Source organism: Artemia franciscana, chromosome 21 (genome assembly GCF_032884065.1).
Source record: "Artemia franciscana chromosome 21, ASM3288406v1, whole genome shotgun sequence".
Lineage (NCBI taxonomy): Eukaryota > Metazoa > Arthropoda > Branchiopoda > Anostraca > Artemiidae > Artemia > Artemia franciscana.
Window position 1 is genome coordinate 28869379 of NC_088883.1, and position 20057 is coordinate 28889435.

The 20057-nt window shown below is 34.0% G+C and overlaps 1 protein-coding gene across 1 annotated transcript in view; it reads left to right on the top strand.

The window, feature by feature from the left end:
• LOC136040798 (rho GTPase-activating protein 190-like) overlaps positions 1 to 20057 on the top strand; it is a gene marked incomplete at its 3' end in the record, with an annotated part of 203100 nt that overhangs the window by 137320 nt on the left and 45723 nt on the right. Inside the window, 4 exon segments of the mRNA XM_065725127.1 lie at positions 3956 to 4191; positions 5943 to 6206; positions 15226 to 15369; positions 17270 to 17317. Of these exon segments, the coding sequence (XP_065581199.1) occupies positions 3956 to 4191; positions 5943 to 6206; positions 15226 to 15369; positions 17270 to 17317 (692 nt within the window).

Sequence of the window (20057 nt, forward strand, 5' to 3'; positions counted from 1 at the left end):
TACTCATGACGTAACAGACAAGAGCTATTATTTTGACGTTCAGGATGTCTATCTCGGGTATACTGCAGAAGAGGAGTTGATATCCTTGGTCTCGTCTAGTCCAGATATATCACAGTGGGAGGTGAGGAGGGTCTACATAACAGCATGAAACTTTTACAAGGAGGCCATTGTCCAGGTACAGAGCTGCTTTGCATTTGAACTTGACGCTTATGAGTTCACAAGTATACTTGAGCCTGTCAATGCTCGAAACTTCAATCCACCTAGCTTAGCAATTTTTCTAAGAAGTCGTGGGTTGCCTTCGTGGAACAAGGCTTTAATTGACAGGAAATGGCATGAACATAGCACGGTTTCTTTGGTGGTTTTAGAAATCTGTACGACGTCCGTGGAGGGTATTGGAAGTTTATCTCTATTCAAAACTTTAAGAAAGGTTTTGAATTATAATTTGCTGCCATTTTCCAACGTTGCGGCAGATCACAATTTTATTTTTATCATAAGCCAATCACTAAGAATACCATACAAAGTAGACCCGTGATCCAAAGAAGTAGCTTTCATGCTGCGCTAAATTCCCCTATGTTCCTGGCACTTGGACATAAGACGAAATTCCTAACAATCATCTAAGTTACAGTAAGAAAATCTTACTGAAATCGAAAACTGAACTTACTTACTGAAATAGGTCTTAATGGATTCTTAGTTAGCGTCACAGTGCCACTTGATGGACCTCGTCTGGATGTGGATTGTTTAGGAAACGGTTGTGGCATAATTATTATTAGTTTTGAGAAGGCCTAAGCTACAACCAGTAAGAAGTGAATCGTTTAGTAAGCACCCATGGCATAATTATTATCAGTGTTGAGAAGGCCTAAGCTACAACCAGTAAGAAGTGAATCGTTTAGTAAGCACCCATGGCATAATTATTATCAGTTTTCAGAAGGCCCAAGCTACAACCAGCAAGAAATGGATCGTTTAGTAAGCATCCCTGGCATAATTCGGTTTTGAGAAGGTCTAACCTACAACCAGTAAGAAATTGTTCTTGTATGTAGATCTTGTATGTAGATACCAATCAAATTCGTTGTGCACCCACCCTCATTTGTAGTCACGAGATGTAAGGTGTGGACTCAAAGTTAAATTTCCAGTGATAAAAATAACCATCAACATATTGTACATACAAGAACAATTTCTTACTGGTTGTAGGTTAGACCTTCTCAAAACCGAATACCAGGGATTGCCCCCCCCCCCAAGCCCCCTCCGCGTGCGTAAGTCGTTACGCGCCATATTAGTTACGCGCCATTGTAGTTGTGTCCTTGTGTCCCACCTGTGAATAGATATATATATATATATATATATATATATATATATATATATATATATATATATATATATATGTTTTTAACTACTTAAAACATGCGAATATACAACATTCTTCGCTGTCCCATTGTCTATGCATATAAATAGATTGTCAGGTTTACTGACTCTTGAACATGCAACATATAATTGTCCATGGGAAAAACAAATCCGTATTCAGATCTATACCTCATTATTCTAATGATGTGTCCCTGTGTCCCGGTCGTCATTTATATTCCCTGTGTCTCGGTCGTCATTTGTGTCCCGGTGTCCCAGTTTGTAATTTCTCTTTGAGTGTCCCGGTCGTCATTTATATTCCCTGTGTCCCGGTGTCCCGGTCGTCATTTGTGTCCCGGTCTGTAATTTCTATTCGAACAATCCCTGTGTCCCGGTCGTCATTTATATATCCCGCCTGTGCCCCCGGCGTCCCAATCCCGGTCGTCATTTATATTCCCTGTGTCCCGGTCGTGATTTGTGTCCGGATTTCCCAGTCTGTAATTTCTCTTTGAGGTTCCCGGTCGTCATTTATATTCCCTGTGTCCCGGTCGTCATTTGTGTCCCGGTGTCCCGGTATGTAATTTCATCTGTTGACAAACATGACGTCAGTCGACAAACAACTTCATGACGCATACAGCTCAATCCTTAAAATGACGTCAGTCGACAAACATGACGTCAATCGACACACAAACATGACGTCACTCGACAGACACACACACACACACACACAGACAACTTATATATATATATATATATATATATATATATATATATATATATATATATATATATATATATATATATATATATCTATCTATATATATAAAAATAAGTTGTCTGTGGATCTGTGGATCGTGGATCAGGTGACGTCACCTGAAAAAACTGGATCAGGTGACGTCAAAACTAAAAAACTAAAAAAAGGCAAAAACTACAAAAAAAAACTAAAAACTAATAAAAAAAATAAAAAAGCTAAAAAACTAAAAAAACTAAAAAAAGGCAAAAACTACAAAAAAAAACTAAAAACTAATAAAAAAGCTAAAAAACTAAAAAAACTAAAAAAGGCAAAAACTACAAAAAAAACTAAAAACTAATAAAAAAATAAAAAAGCTAAAAAACTAAAAAAACTAAAAAAAGGTAAAAAACTAAAAAAACTAAAAACACTAAAAACTAAAAAAAACTAAAAAAAAGGAAAAAACTGAAAAATAAGCTAAAATAAAAGTAAAAACCAATAAAAAACTAAAAAAAAAACTGAAAAAACTAAAAAAAGGCAAAAACTACAAAAAAAACTAAAAACTAATAAAAAAAGTAAAAAAGCTAAAAAACTAAAAAAAACTAAAAAAACTAAAAAAAGGTAAAAAACTAAAAAAAATAAAAAATAAAAAAAAACTAAAAAAAAGGAAAAAACTGAAAAATAAGCTAAAATAAAGGTAAAAACCAATAAAAAACTAAAAAGAAAAAAAGGAAAAAACTAAAAAAAATTTTCATCTAAAAAACTAAAAAAAACTAAAAAAGGTAAAAACTAAAAGAACTAAAAAAGAAAAAAATAAATGACGACACTCAAAGAGAAAGCGACCAGGACAAAAGGAATGTTCGATTAGCAATCAACAAAGCACCGGGACACAGGGAGTATAAATGACGACCAGGACATAAGTAAAAAAAAAAAACTAACAAAACTAAAAAGAAGGTAAAAACTACAAAAAAACTAAAAAGAAAAAAAAACTAAAAACTAATAAAAAAATTATACAGACCGGGACACCGGGATACAAATGACGACCGGGACACAGGGAATATAAATGACGACCGGGACACAGGGACACAACTACAACGGGGACACCGGGGGAAACAGGGGGATATAAATGACGACTGGGACACCGGGACAGGGAATGGTCGATTAGCAATCACCATCAACAAAGCTCAAGGGCAATCATTAGAATCATGAGGTATAGATCTGAATACAGATTGTTTTCCCATGGACCATTATATGTTGCATGTTCAAGAGTCGGTAAACCTGACAATCTATTTATATGCAAAGACAATGGGACAGCAAAGAATGTTGTATATTCGCAAGTTTTACGTAGTTAAAACCATATATATATATATATATATATATATATATATATATATATATATATATATATATATATATATATATATATATATATATATATATATATATATATATATATATATATATATATATATATATATATCTATATTCACAGGTGGGACATAGGGACACAACTACAATGGCGCGTAACTATTATGGCGCGTAATATATATATATATATATATATATATATATATATATATATATATATATATATATATATATATATATATATATATATATATATATATATATATATATATATATATATATATATATATATATATTCGCTTACAAAAGCAAAAAAAGAAAACCAAATCAAACAAAAAACGACACAGTTCAAACAAAAAGTAGGATTAGTCATGAATTTTTTCCATGTCGATTATCCTCGATTGGTTTTGTCTTTTTGTTTGCTTAATTCCTTTTACTCTTCCTTTTTCGCACTCTCTTCTTTTTTCTTTTCTTCTCTACCTATATGTATATTCATGCCTTATTTAGTTTTCTTCATTTAAGGTCTCGTAGCGGGTCTGAAATCTACGAAAGGCTACCAACAGATGGCTCTCTGGGTGACGGCCTTGAAGAGGGCTGTTCACCAACATTTCAAAAATCCACGCGGCGGCTCATAGCGTCTGACGACAGCGACGTATACTCAACCTTAGATCGTGATGGTGAGAAAAGAGGAAGTGAGAAGTTCAATGGGGAGCTACTTATGAAACCTAGTCATGTAAAAGCCAAGCGTGGCCAACCAGGTGAGGAACCCCTGAAATTAGTTACCTTTTTCAAAAACGTCACAACAGTTATAAGTAAAGCAAAAATTATTTTTTTTTTTACAAAATAAATACAGTGTTGAATTTGATAGCTCACTCTTTGCTTACATAGTTCCCTCTCAATTGAATTGCCATTTCATTTTAATGACGATTTTTGAATTCTCCCCCTCCCACCTACTTAATAAGAAAATTGAACCGTATTTGTATTGCTCTCTTGTAATTAATCATTTGAATGTATCCAATTATTTGACTGGTTGCTATTCCAAAGTAATACATCAGGTGTACCAATTGGAAGGGGCAATTGCCCCCCTCAAATTTTCTTACCCCCCCCCCAAGTTTCTTGCCTCCACCTAGTCTTTGAATTTTTTTGTATTTTCATGAAAAAATCCCCTGATCGTGAATTGGTGCCCCTGGCTGTACCCCTTAGAAATGAATATACTACCCAAGATTTAAGAAATTCAGTTATTTAAAAAATAAACTATTTAAATTTCCTAGTTACTTGCAGCCCCTACGCACATCCCTGTTGCAATACCTTCAAGTTATGACGCGTATCTACAGTTAATCCCAGTGATATACGACCGAGAGCGAACGTCTCCATTACATGTCAAATTATGAATTTAGCCTGAATTTTTATATTTGTCTTTGAAAATGGAGCCATTGCAACTGTTGAATAGGATTTGGCAAAGTTAATAAAAAAAAATATTGAACTACTAAATGAGAATGTGTAAGAGCTCCAGAACAATAAGAATCCAGACGAAAGCGACTTGGCTTAGAAATTTTTGAAAGGACTGTTTAGTGTTTGAAGAAAGCATGAACATTACTGAATATATACTTTTGATTATGCTGAACAATTCTGGAACTGGAGGTGAAAAATTTGGTCATTTGAACTTCGTTGGCCGTACATTAAAGCCGTAGCTGGGCCTCAACTATACTGAAACTCCCTAGAAAGGGAGACAAAAATTAGATCAAAGACCTTCGTCAAAATGTCTTATAGTTTTACGGTAGTGTCTTAGCCGGTGATTGAGCATAAGAATCCTACATTTTTAGAGAAATCATAAAAATTAGTAGACATGTTCTCGTCTATGCTGAGTAATTCGGGAAGTGGAGGGGGAAAATTTTGTCACTAGAAAGCAGTTTATTCTTATGAATCGTTTTTAAAGTGCGAACGTGTTCTTAATAGCCCAGAACGGTCTTAACATAAGTAAGAAGTGTTGTTGTATTGTATTGTATCAGATTAACGACGCTTCTTGACTACTAAGGCCCCTGCGTCGGCCCTGCGGTGCATTTGCTGCAGCATGATTCGATCTCTGGGTCCCGTATTACCAAGCTAAGGTCAAACCCACTGCGCCACCACAGGACAAGAAGTGTTGTTGATAACACTGAGTCTCGTGTTTATCCTCATATCGTAAGAATGCCGTCAAAACGTCAAATAGCGCCGGGGTACAGAGTAGGTAAAATGATTTTGCTGATATATGAGAGTCGTTAAATTAAAGCCGTAGATGGTTACTCCATTATTCTAAACTCTCGACGCATTGAGATATGCCAAAAAAAGCTGCGTTTTCAAAGTCTTGGAACCAAATTCAAAAATATATTTTACATACAGCATATACAAGTGAATTTAGCTGAGATTTTTGAATCCACTCTTTGAATGAACGGCCAATTTATTGATTTTTTTCTTTAAGTATATATTTTTATTTTATTTTTGATTTAACTATAGTCTTTCTTCATTTTAGAATCGCAGTTTATCCCAGAAATGTACCCCACCTCTCCCTCCTCTTTTACATCAAAGCAATGTATGCATTCAAATCCAGGTACTCCTCCTACTCAACTCTCAACTCCGCCCCCTGAATTAGACCACGCCCCGAAAAGAGACGGTGGTTTTCGCTGTGCTTTTTCGACGCATCATTCCAAATTCGTGCATTTTCCGAGGATTGCATTGTTGCTTGGGACCAATCCACTTACATGGGACAGAGAAACTGACCAGAAAGACCCTGGTGGTTAGTAATGTATTTATGCATGGAAAATTTCAATGTGACGTCATAGTTACCCAACCATAATACCCTCGCTTTTTGACATAAAGTACCAAAGAGAAAAAGATAGATAACATTCACATAATTTCATGGTAAAAACGATGCTTTTGTTTTATTAGTTTTCATAAGTGCCGTAATTTTTTAAGCCAATCAAATTATTACTTAATTCTGCAAGAACAAATAGCCCGCCTTTACAAACAAGATTGGTTCAAATTATTTTCTGTGCCAACAAAACTCAGCTTATAAAAAGAATGAAAAGTTAAATTCCACCTGACTGGGTATTGTTTACAAGTAGTAACACTATGAGCGCTTGCTTAAAAACATAGGAATGCTAAGCCCCGCCTTTTCAGTCTTTCCTAAAAGATCTTTTTCTTGCATCCCCACCTTAGATTAAATAACATATTTTCGTAATATTATTATTGAAAAGTGGCTTGTTTTTTTTTTCGTGTTACTGTTAAAGAAATTGAGAAGACAACGAATTTTCCCTCCATAGATTCTGAATAATGCTTTATTACCCCCTCCCCGGGGTCATATCGTGAATTTTGTTTGAGGGTGGGGGAGGTTCCTGCCACCCTCTGATTGTATTGATTGTCCTTGATTGTATCAAGGCTCTTAAAAGATCTGAGATATATTTTTCTTTAAATCTTTTTTCTTGCATCCCCCCCCCGTCAGATTAAGTAAAATCTTTTCGTGGTATTATTATTGAAAAGGGGCTGGTTTTTTTCGTATCTTTGTTAAAGAAATTGAGAAGACAACAAATATCCCTCCCTAGATTCTGAAGAATATTTTGTTACCCCCTTCCCCAGGGCTGTGTCATGAATTTTTGTTCACGGATACAAGGTTTCTGCAATATCTATTGTGCCGTGAGGTATTTTTCCTACAAGAATTGTGTTCGAGGGTGGGGGAGGCTCCTGCAAAATCAATTGCATCAAGGTTCCTACAAGATCTATTGTATAGAGATATATTTTTCCTATAAATCTTTTTTCTTGCATCCCCTCGTTAGATTAAATAAACTCTTTTCGTGTTATTATCATTGAAAAAGTGCTTTTTTGTATTTTGTTAGAGAAATTGTAAAGAAAAAAAATGTAAGTGTATTTTACATAACAACCTAATTTGCAACCAATTGTGGGGGGAGGGATTTGGGAAAATGGAAGGGGAGAGCTAATATATTTTTCTAAACCTTGTTGTTTTGTTGATTTTTTTCATTAAAATTTCCTAAAAAATATTTCTCAATGTAAATACCAATGAAATTCAATGAAAAACCCCAAACAAATTTTATTCACAAATCCAGGGGGATCTAGGAAACAATTGACCCTCCCACAATTGACGTGTCTGATTCATAGCTATATATAGAGGCTACTATTTGACTTTAATTATCTTCTCTGTACCTGCTTAAAATACGTCTTCGTTGTTTAACGAGTAGTGTATTATGTCTAATTGAAGTATTTTCTTCTTTTGAGCAAAAAGGTCGGTTGGCCTTATTAAAGCGACAATTGACTCTGTCGACCTTGTTAAAAGCTCCTTTTTTAAAATTTTTTTCTTATATAATTTTTTTTTTTAGCTGTCTTCTTTATTGATACCGATACAAGTATACACATGAATTGATGCGTATTCTTACCTACCCCTGCATACCCTTACCTACTCAGACGTACCTTTAGGTATACCATTACTTGTTGCTGGTCCATTTCTTTAGCAATGCTGTTGTTTTAAAATGAATGGATTATTCACAATTAGCTTTACATTTGTATTTTTGAAGCTATACGATTAGGTATAATGAGCCGTCTATAAATAAATATTTATTATATATAACATAATAAAGCCGTCTTGGCTGAGTGGTTGGCACGCTGGCGTGGGAATTCTGGGTCCAAGGGGTACGGGTTCAATCCCAGCTGTGACCAGTTATTTAGTTTGGGACGGGGGTCAGTGGCGTGACTCTGTAAGCTCAGCCAGAGTCGACCCAGCTCTAAATGGGTACCTGAAGAAACCTGGGGAAGGTAAGCAGGAAGGGTGTGCGAAAGCACAGGATGGTTGGCCCCAAGCCCCCCATTGCATTTCCTGGCTGAAGGGTCATGAAACGGAGATCAGCACCGCTGATTTTGACCTTAAGGGTCTAGTGCCGTCTTACTTACTTTTACTTTACTTAGGTATAATGAAACCAAGTGGAACGACGTTTCAGGCGAACCAATCCCATAAAGAGAAACGTGAACCGACAAAGACTTTAAAGTTGTTAGTGACATACTATGAGAATGAGAAAATTTGCTATTGGGAAGCATGCATACATTTTAGGGTGGGAAGACGAATTTTCTGACCTCAAAACCTTGCTGTTTACGCTAAAGTTTGAATTTTGTCCTAATTCTTTAAGAACGACTTCTGAAACACGATGTTCGTTTCATTGGAACAATAAGAAGCTTTTTTCAAAGGTACTAAAAAAATTTAGCATAAAGAGCGATTTGTTGAGGAGGAGGCAACCCCTTCATAAAGGTATTAAGTTCTGCTCATTTTAAGTTTTAATGTTGCTCCTTTCTTCCAGTTGAAAAAAACAATTGTTTTTTTATATTTAAATCATGATATAGATTAAAAGTATGATAACTATTATAAGTTTCTGTTATTAAAAAAGAGCATCTAGAAAAAAACATCTAGCTTAATATAGCTTAATATATATGTATAGTATATATATGTATAGTATATATATGTATATATATATATGTATAGTATAACCAGAATGTCCTCGGTGAAAAGTTTCAAAGTATTCTCACTTGTGGGAAAATTTATGAAAAGACTAGAGGGTCATTTACACACGACGATATTTATATTTACGATATTTATCACGATTATTTACGATTTATATTTACGATATTTATCAAAGACATTTATATTTACGATATTTATACTATATTTATGCGACGATATTTATCAAAGACTTATAGTGCTATAACTATCAAGTAACTGTGTTTTAAGTAACTGTTTCAAGTAAATTATTATATTTCCCATGCCGCTTGATTGTCCGGATATGAACCCCTCTTTCCCCCTCCCTAATAAAAATGCTGGAGTTTCGCCCCTGGTGCTAATTGTAAGGATTTAAGAAATTTCTTTTTTCATTGTCATCTAAGCGAAAAAATAAAAATGAATATATTGAAGAATGCATTCTTTTGTATTTTATCTAAGAAATCCCCCCTTCTAAGTTTTATGAATTGTGTAACTTTTGGGCAGATTAAATCTCACGTAGTCTTATGAATTGTGTAACTTTTGGGCAGATTAAATCTCACGTAGTCTTCCTATATATTTAGTTGATAGCCAACACCCATGTGGAAATACCTTCATAGCATGAGCGCCACCAAGAAACTTCCAAGGAAGTAGGAGGCAAGTAGGAGGCAAGTGGGAGTGGAAGTGGGAGGCAGGTACTACAAGTAGCTTTGTTTTTATCAAGATTTAAATGGAACTAGTTTTCACTTCCTAAATTTTATTCATCTTTAAGGTCGTGCTGTTTTAAGAGGGCGATCATTGCTTCCATCTCTTCCCCCGCCGGTACCCGTGCTACATAGACAATCATGTATATTCTGCTAAAGTGAAGCCTAAATCGTCTTTGACTTTATAATTGGAATTCATTTGAATTTTATGTCTTATATTAGAGCAGAGGTGGCTTTAGGGGAGGGACAGAGGGGACAACTGCCCCGGGCGTTGACATGTTAGAGGGCCTAAAACTTCAAATAAATAATCTAACTGTGATAATTATTTTCTAATTTTTGAATTTTATTTTGATTGAAAATAAAGTATGGAAATAAAATAAAGTAGAGAGCGCAGATAATAAATGAAATAATTTGTTAATAATATAATTTTGTTAATAAATGAAAACTTTGTTGGAATTTGGCCTGAAAATTTGGTGGGTAACAGGGGGGAGGCTAATTAAGATTTTGCCCCGGGCGTAAGAGAGACCAGAACTGAGGCTTCTTAGAGGACCTCCAGACTGCTTTAAAACACTTTAAAAGAAAATTATAAACTAGTTGTCACTAAGACGTCAGTTTTGGTATTTTTGCTGCGCAGAAAATGGTTTATCACCGATGAAGATCGGTTTTGGGTAAGTTTTAGCTAAATTCAATTCCGGTAAATTTCGGCCAAATTTGGTTAAGTTTTACGTTCAAACATCCAGTATTAACTTTTTTGGTTAAATTCTATTGATGAATGCGGAGCCGTTCCTGGGTTTGGTGCTGCCTGGGGCAAAATTATTTACAGCGCCCCCTCCTGACTCAAATAAAAGCATAAAAGCCAAATTAAAGCGAAAATATCATCAAAATGGGCAATTCCCCAGCTTTTTTTTTGTCATCTTTCGTTAGGTAAGAAAGATCACCGTTCCTGGTGATAGATCTTCGTAAGCTAGCTAATAATTTCGTAATAAACATAACATAGACTCATCGGAAGGAAAATGAAAATGTTTCTAATGAAATCGTAGTTCAGTTTCTGTTTCCAATTTTTATTTTTATTTTTTGTCGTGTATATACATTTTTTTTGTCATCTTTCGTTAGGTAACTTTGAATGCTTTAATTTCAAGGGAATTTGAAATTGTCACTATTGTAAAAGATAGACAAATTTTAGGAATCATAACCGTCATTACGAAAATGACGTCAAACGTATTATAGTATACGCCATTAAATTTTAGGCGTACTTGTTTGTTTGACATAGTGGATTCTAATTTTTAAGAAGCTGAACGGGGGATGTTGTTCGTCTTAGATGGTAGAGGAGGTGGATCCGAGTGGAACTGGGGCTCCTTCTTTGCTCTCACAATGTAGCAACCTATGTAAATCACGTCTTATGTTGTTATGTTATGTAATTATGTATGTTATGTTATGTTATGTCCCTGTAATTGACCAAGTCTCGCCCCATTGGAGATCCTCCTGCACTCAGGGTTGGGGTGGGAAAGAAAACTCCTGTATTTCCTTGTAGTACCCCTCCCACCACCTCAAAGAGTTTTCTAATGGCACCCATGCCCCCTGCCATTCAAAGTAAACAAATTAGTTCCAAATGCATTCAAAATAAATTGGTTTTATTTTAACTATTTTTTAAATCCTCACCTGAAGTCTTTAGGATTTTAAGATCATTTATATTCTGTTCAGTTTTAGGCATGGCGAGTACTTTCTCTTTTGAAAGTACTTTCTCTAATGAAAAATTAGGTTCTTTGAAATCTCCCTGAGAAGTTGCATTGCCATAAATAACAATCTGTATTTCGTATTAACTCTCGATTATTTTCAAACTTTATTTCCGAGGAGTTTTCAGAAAACCCAATTTAATATTGGGAGATTTAAGAATGATGAAAGCAATAGTCGGTATTGCCGCATTAATTGCTGACGCCTCCACCAGAAATTTCTCTCTTGATGTGATTCTGTCTCGGATTATCCCGATTAAAAACTCGATATGTACTAGAATTTTATTGTATCGTAGAAACTTAACATTTGTCACTGTTCAATTTTTGTGCTTCTTACATGTTTTGGTTTTCGACAGATAAGTTGTCAAGGTGCTAGGCGGCTTCCCTTAGACTATAAACCTGAGTGTATTCAGTCACCTACCCACCGTGAGTTTTGATGGGAAGGAAAGTAGAAATGGCACCCATTATCCATACATATTACATCCACAGTCCTTATTAACCTATATGTAGTGTTCTACCAGGTAATTAGTTTGTTAAAACCCAGACATCAGGATTTTGAAGCCAGTGATGTTTTATTTTCTGTTTGTATTATGTTTAAATTTTATTTTAAACAAAGCAAAGGCAATACATTCCAAATTTGAAAATTTGTGTAAAAAACTGATAAATAGACCTACTTGGAAAACTTCCAAGTAGTTCTCTTAGTTCTATGACTATCTACTTTAGTTCTACAACCCTGGGAATAACGCATGGACGGATAATAGATAGACATATCTATTAACAAATGAACTAACATAATTTTTATACAATCCTAATAAGGGGGGTTAATGCCAGAATTGGCTCTAACTCAATTGGACTATCTGTCTTGGCGTTTTCAACAATAGCCATGACTTGATGCCCACAATTATTTGATTTTAATTCAAATTACGTTTTAATTTGGCTTTTTCTACAATTAGTCATGACATGATGTCGACAACTATTCGATGTTTAGCGTTAGTATAATCTTGCTACAGAAAACTTCGTATCTGGTTTTACACTCATCTTTGTCTTCTTGCTCAACGTTACAACGTTACAAGGTTGGACATTGTTACTACGCTGCATGTTGGTTATACCAACGTTTCATTACTTAACGTTCATATTCTAATTTTGACTCTTCTGTCTTCGAGCCTAAAAGGTGTACCTCAAAAAAGAAACGCCTCTTCATTATTCTAATTTAATTATTGATAAGTTTTGTATTATTAATTACTGTTTAACCGTTTTATTAATGTTATTTTATCAATATCAATTGTTTAATTAATGTTAACGGTAATTAATAGTAAAAGTAATATTATAACTAATTATTATATTTATAAATTATGCATTATAAAGTATTATCATTAATTTTGAATAAATCTGATTTTATCTATTTTATCAAAATTGAATTGTTATTAATTCGCAATTTAATATAATATTGCTATTATTTATTGGAACAGCTTAACTAGAAATGATTGTGAATCTAAAGGAATAAAAGTGATTCGCCTTTTGGGCGCAAAGAACTTTTGGGCCTTTTGCCCCTTATTGGTTTTGAAGCCTTAGCCTTGTGTCTCAAGAAACGAATGTTGGCCAATTATCATATTGTCGGTTATCTACAGGACAAATATACTTACAAAGTCGTGCTTCAATTCACTTAACTTTCTTTTTATTTGTTACAAAACTTAATTAGAAAGAAGTTGATGGAGATAAATTATTAAAATGTGGAAATCTAGGGGGGAAATGAGATACCCTTTTAGGCCGAGTTGAGCAGTTTTTATTTTGTTTTTTCCCTAATTCCATTTCTAGTATCTTATTTCTGATGTAATAACTAACGAAACAATAAAATTTCAAAAGAGATATGTCCTTTTATTAGACAGGGAAAAACATACAAAAATTATGGATGTTTCGACCACATACATCAGTGATCATCATCAACAGATAAACAACAGATCATCATCAACAGACTTGGGGAATGATGGCAAAAACTTCAATATTAACGTCAAAATGTTATGTTAATTGTTAGTCGGGTTTCATCCGCCAAAACGTAGCGTGTACGTTAAAATTTGATTTTAGTTCAGGACTTAATTTCCGTTCAAATGACCCTCTCGATTTTTTTGAAACATTGGTTCGATATGTACTATAACAAAAAACAAATAAGCACAAATTTGTGATCTTTCTTCTGCCAAAAATCCCCCTTTTTGTAGGTAGGAGATTTAAACCTCTACCATAGGGTTCTCTGATATGCTGAATCTGATGGTGCGATTTTCATTAAGATTGTTTGGCTCTTTGAGTGTGTCCTCCCCCTTTTTTCGAAAATTAAGGATATTATCTCAGGCTCGTAGCTTTTTGTAGGCAGCATTAAGCTTAATGAATTTTAAGTGTTTGGAATCAGCATTAAAATATAATTCTTGATGTATTAATTATTGTAAAAAATATTTTCTTAGAGTTTCTGTTACTATGAGGCCAAGTCATTCCTTGCTTACAGTTGGTTACCACGAACTGTTTGACCGATCTCTTTTAACGGTGATTCCAATGGCGGAATCAGAATTCTTTTTATCTGATATGCTTTTTGAGAGATACCAAATATGAGCATGGGTTAAAACAGATTTCACGAGCTGTTCACTCCCAGAACTTAGTGTTTACGGCCTCTAGAAAACGAATTGGCAAAGGCGAGAGATCTTTGCATCTTTATTTATTTCTCTCACTCTAATAATAATAAATAAAAATCATTATTTGGCGATTTTACTGAAAAATTAGAAATACAGACGCTAGGTTTTGACAAAGTGCGATGGTAATGCTAACTTTCGTCAAAATCCTGGGGGGGGGGGGCAAATTTGAAATTAATTTTCCCAAATCAAGTGAAAATGATAGTGAAAACTGAACAATTGAGTCATATATTACCACAAAAGCAAAGATATACCCTAGAAAACTGACCTGTTTCTCTGTATACTTGAATTATGCAGGCTTATCTTAATTTTGACGAGATTTTTTTTTTTGCAGAAACTAAATTTCAGCTTGGGATGGCAAACTGAGTTTAGTTTTTTTTTTGGGGGGGGGGCAGACTTGGGTCTGGGGCAGGCAATTTCCCTTCCCCCTGCCCCATGGCAAAATACGCCCCTGATTCTAATTACATACATGAGAAAAAAATATGTTATTTTTTCGACTAGCAGGAGTTCGACTATCAGGAGTTCGACTAGGTTCGACTATCAATCCAGTTTTGATGCTTGACGATGTAACTGTCATAAAACTTTAAAAAAAAAAAAAAAACATTTCTATTCCCCAACGCATTTAAAAAAGGAACATTTTATATTAAAAAAAACATTTTTATTGGGGGGGAGAGGGATTCGTATTCAGATAGTCAAGGGGCATGGGCTACATAATATTTATCTCCAAATTATTGGAGGGATGCAAATGCCCCCCCCCCCCCCAATGACGTCCTGATCAAGGGTGGAATAATTTCCTCGGAAACTGAAAATGACTGTGAACTGAGTACTTAGTTTCTCTGATGAGCTCCAAGTTCGTGTTCTTTATTTTCTTTTTTTATTGAGAAATATTATGTTAGTAGCTGGATTAGCAAAAAAAAACCGATTCATTCCCTTAATATTAATTAATTAATATTTAACTTAATCCATTAATTCGAATAAATAATCCATTAATTCGTTCCCTTCGCTTGCTTACCCTAGATATCAGTGTCTAGGCATAGTCATTATCAACCAATTATAATATTTAAGAAGCAGCCCTGATTGGTCAAAAGTAATGATGGCTGGAAATTGATTTGTAATTAAGCCTACGCGCTTCAATGTATAGTTTCAACTAACATCTATCTTTCTATGGCTTTAGGTTTCCAAGTATTTCCCCAGCCGAGCACGCCACCCGAGCCTGCACCACCTGACCGTGGTACTAGACTGGTTTCCGATCGTAGCGCCACTAATTCCCGGTGGCTAGCTCCGGAAACCGGGCAAGCCTCGAGTTTTGATGATACATGTAACTTGATTTATTCTCGATTTCATGTTTGACTTGATTTAGAATATGCATGTTTGTGCAATTTTTTTCTAGTAAATTTTTGATTTTCTCTGATTTTATCATTATTTTGTGGTTCATGGAACTCTCCTAGTTTTTCCTCATTTGATTAATTTTAGTCAAATGTTTGTTTTTGTACTTTTTTTCATTTTATTACCCGGATTCTACTCAGTTACTTATTTTGTTGTTTTTTCGATGTTTTGGCTTATAATAGCCTAGTTACTATAATTGTAGTTTTAGTATTTGCTTTCACTATCCTTTCTCTTTATTTTTCTTCTTTTTTTCTTTCTTCTTTGTTATTTCTTCTTGATATCAATGATATTGTGCAAGTGCTTACCAAAGTTATACACATATTTATGAGGTATATCATATTCACCAGATTTCGGACATTCACAGTAGCATAGACAAATAACCTTGATTCTGAATTGCTTTTGGTAATAATTTGTTTATATTTATATAAATTATATTTATATATATATATATATATATATATATATATATATATATATATATATATATATATATATATATATATATATATATATATATATATATATATATATATTGCACATTATTTGATTTTTGTTCTGATATTAAAATCAGAAAACAAACACAAATTGATATCTAAAGAAAAACTAGGCTCTTTGATAATGTAACAAACTCACTTTGGCAAAAAATTGGAATTGGGAAGGTTTTTAGCATCGTCTCATTGCTAAGAAAAACTTAAATGGAGAACCATGTATTTGAGCATTCTTGCTTTAGAGAAGTAGAGCAGCTAGTAATCGCAGCATGGACTCATTTCTATATACTACACGTCTATATCTCTGTTTCAGGTTGATTCTAAACAAGTTTTTCCCTGACCCTTATAATAAATTATAAGTTATACTAAATTTTGCTAAAATTCCATCCTATCCTATGTGCAGGAATATTTGAAAAGGCTATGATCAAGCGTCTGCCATCAATAGTGTGTGATTATTTCATTCAAAAAAAGAAAAATCAACCTACCATTACAAATCTTATTCAACCTTGCCTTTCCCATGGTCCTAGAAAATCTTAAGTGTTCGTTCTTTACTAGGCTACCCCTAGGGGGGCAACCATGATAACTTTAAACGCTCTCAAATGAAACGTTATAGTCTCCCTATTTCCCCGTAGATACGTCATTCACTCTAGTCACACGAAGGATATTAATATCAAACACAAGTAGTAAAATGTCTTTTTGGCAATCTATCTGGGAATGCTTCAATTTGAAGTATTCAAACTGGGATGTTATATGCAAAATTAACCTGGGAGAGCCTTTTTTACGCAAAAATAGGTTTTAGTTTTTCTCTCTTTATTTGTACAGTACTCATTTTATTTTAGAACGTACAAAATTTGTTCGTAATAATTTCTGTTAATTTGAAATGGCTGTTTCAAGCTCCTAATCTGTCAAATAATATTAAACACTGTGAGGAAAATTATCCGGGGGGGGGGGTAGGTAACTTTCTAATCTCCCTAGATCAGAGTGATCTCCCTGAGATCAGAGTGATCTCCCGGAGCTACTTTATTGATGGGGATTATATTCTAATTAACGTATTAATGATGTAATAATAAATATATTAATCTTAATAAAAAATAATGTTAAATATCATTTGGAACGAGAAAATTATGGGATATTGACGAACCAAAATGTGGAGCTTGAGTGTAATGTTATTTGCTAAGCTGTATTGGGCTTGCTTTCAACTCAATTACTTTTTTGGTAACATTCTTTTTTTGTAATTTTACTGCAATTTTAGCTTCTCTGCTTTTACTGTTTTCTAGTTCTTTTAGTTTTTTGGTGTTTTAAAATTATTTATTAATAATTATCCGTATTTACCTTTTTTTCAAGCTGCTTTGGCCTCTGTACTAAGGGATTCCGCTCCTATTCGTCAATCAGGTGATTAGTTGTAGCTTGTGCATGTCCTGTCTTTTCTTTGAAGTATCAAGGACAGTGAAAATAATTTGACTGTCGGAATTGGTTAAGTAGAAATTTGCATAACCTTCTAAAAAAATGAAAAAAATGAGAATTTAAATTTTAATAAAAAAGACCTCCATATATAGTCATGCAGTTTTTGGTAGTAGTTGGTGCCAAATTGAAAAAAAGAAGAAAAAAGTTAAAAATAATCAAGTTAAAAATAAGCCAAAAATTTATGGGACTAAACAACTTAAGATGGCGTAGCTTACGTTTTGAAGGGGCATTTGTCCCTGTTAATTCACATATAGTTTTTATTTTTATGGACGAAACGTTATGTTAAATTAAACGAATTAAGTTGGCCTATTTATTTTTACGATTCAATGTGGCAACACTGATGAAAGACTGCCCTAAAAGCTTCTTTTTTTGAAATCTTGGGTTTATTCATACTTGAAAACAACGATATTCTAACGGTTTTCTTTGCCTGCTTCAAAGTTATGTATCTTTTAGGGCTGTTTCACACCTGTGTCAGTGTTACCACGTTAAATCATGAAAATTAAAAAGCAAAACTAATTAATTAAGTTTGACAAAGCTGTTCATTCATAAAAACCCAAACATTAATAATCAGTTGATTTTCAAAGATGACTCCAAATAAGCCACACTTTCTTATGCTGTTTAGAGACATGTTTTTGCTGATTTTAACCCACTTTTCTTTTTTATTAGTTATTCTATTCATACTAAAACCACGATTTTCTAAGAATTTTCTTTTGTTTGGTTCAGAAAGACGAGGGTTTTAGGGGCATTACTTCGTTTTCGTTAGTATTGACATCAAACTATAATATAAATAAGCAGAACCAAATAGCAGTACGGCCCTTAAAGCTTGATAATGTCGATGCATTTTTTTTTGTGAAAATGGCAATTTTCAGGTAAAGACCTAAGATAGAAAAGACCTAAGATGGGTCCAGGAAGCAAACATGTTTGTAATAAATTGTCCTTGGTACTTAAGTTTTTTGACTGATGCGAAAATGAGCTGTCGAATCAGAGTATACAATGATAAAAAAAAAATAACTGATCCTTAGTGTGCGATAAAGGATGTTTATAATTAAACCTAATTAGCTACATTTTATTAACGTTTGATTAATTCATGCCAGCTAATAATCATTCCCAACTAAGCCTTAAGAGGGTCGGTTTCTGTCTTTCGTAAAGAGGCCATGAGGGCTAACTGTTTTTCCTTTATTTCCGTAAAATGGAGGGTTTCTTCCGGATTCAGCTCTTGAGTATTGGTGGTTTAACGTTTGGATTCGTCAAAGCTTGAATTTTGCCTTATATAGTGCTTAGATAGTGAGCGCCATCTGTTTTTGGACTAAGAAATAGGGTAGGAATACATGGGTGGATATAGAATTTTTTCGGGGAGGGGAGAGGGGTACCAGTGAAACCTGGCCTCCCGTCAGTAATTTTGTAACTCCATTCGTGTAATTAGTGCATCTATTGTCCCTCTTAGGGGAAGAATATGCCCTTTTGTCCCCACCCTGAAATCCTCCCCTGTAAATTATTTTGACTCGACAACCTTTGCCAAAAATTTGTTGTCTTGTTGTCTTCTACTTTGTTGCCTTTTGTTTCATTATTTTCTTCGTTGCTTATTTCCAATTATCACTGTTACATGATTTGTTTGATTAGTGAATAATATGTCGTCAGTCTGGTATCAAAAGGTCGTATCTCCATAATTGTAAATTCTGAAAGATCAAAATAACCTCACAACTTTTTTACTCCCTCTTCGATAACCGTAAAACAAAAACGGATTGATATGTATTGTTTTTGCATATCAATCTATTTTTGCTTTATGGTTATTCGAGGGGGAATTAAAAAAATTTGAGGTTTTTTTGCTCTTCTGAAAATTTACAGTTATGAAGATAGGACCTTTTTGATACCCGAGTTCTCTCAATAAACTTTTGGTTCTAGTTAAATAGAAAGAAGCGTTTTGAACAGTTAATTCCGATTGTTTTTTTCTTCTTTTTGTTCCGTTTCCATGAATTTTGGTCTTGGATATCCAAGGCATTAGCCCTTAAACCTCCAGATTTCTTTGACCCCCCCCCCCCCACGGCTATTTGAATTATTCATAAAATTTTATGCTTTAGTGTTTCTCGTGCTGAAATTGCTCGGATTTTATGATAGTGTTTGCTGATGATTTTAGTTCATGCCCTGAGAAACTCTAGAAGCATGTCTTTGTTACAACCTATCAAAGTTTTTGTAAAAACATAAAAATATATATAAAATCCTAAAAAAAAACAATTATGTTTGCCTAAAAAGTTATTTTAGAAAATTAAACACTAATGGTAAAAAGGAGACAAAAAACGAGTTAAAAACCAAGTGACTGAAAAAACACGGTTTGTTTAAGATTATGAACTAACCAATCCAAAAAATATTCGTAGTGTAAGGATGTCTCAGGCCAAAACAAGAATGCCAAGTCATGTGATTTTTGGCCATATTTACCTCACGGCTATCGTTCTTCGAAGGACGAGTTCTGTTTGAGCCTTAGTCCCTCAGTCCTCAGTATTCTGTGCTGACAAGGGAAGTGTAGTGTAAAATGGAAATAATTTATTGAAAAATAATACGTATTATAACAATACATAAAACTGATAACGAGAAGAGAAAACCAAGAAAATATACATTCTATACTTAAACATACTTTAAATATGGAAAATATGCTTTTTATGTGTGTTTGGAA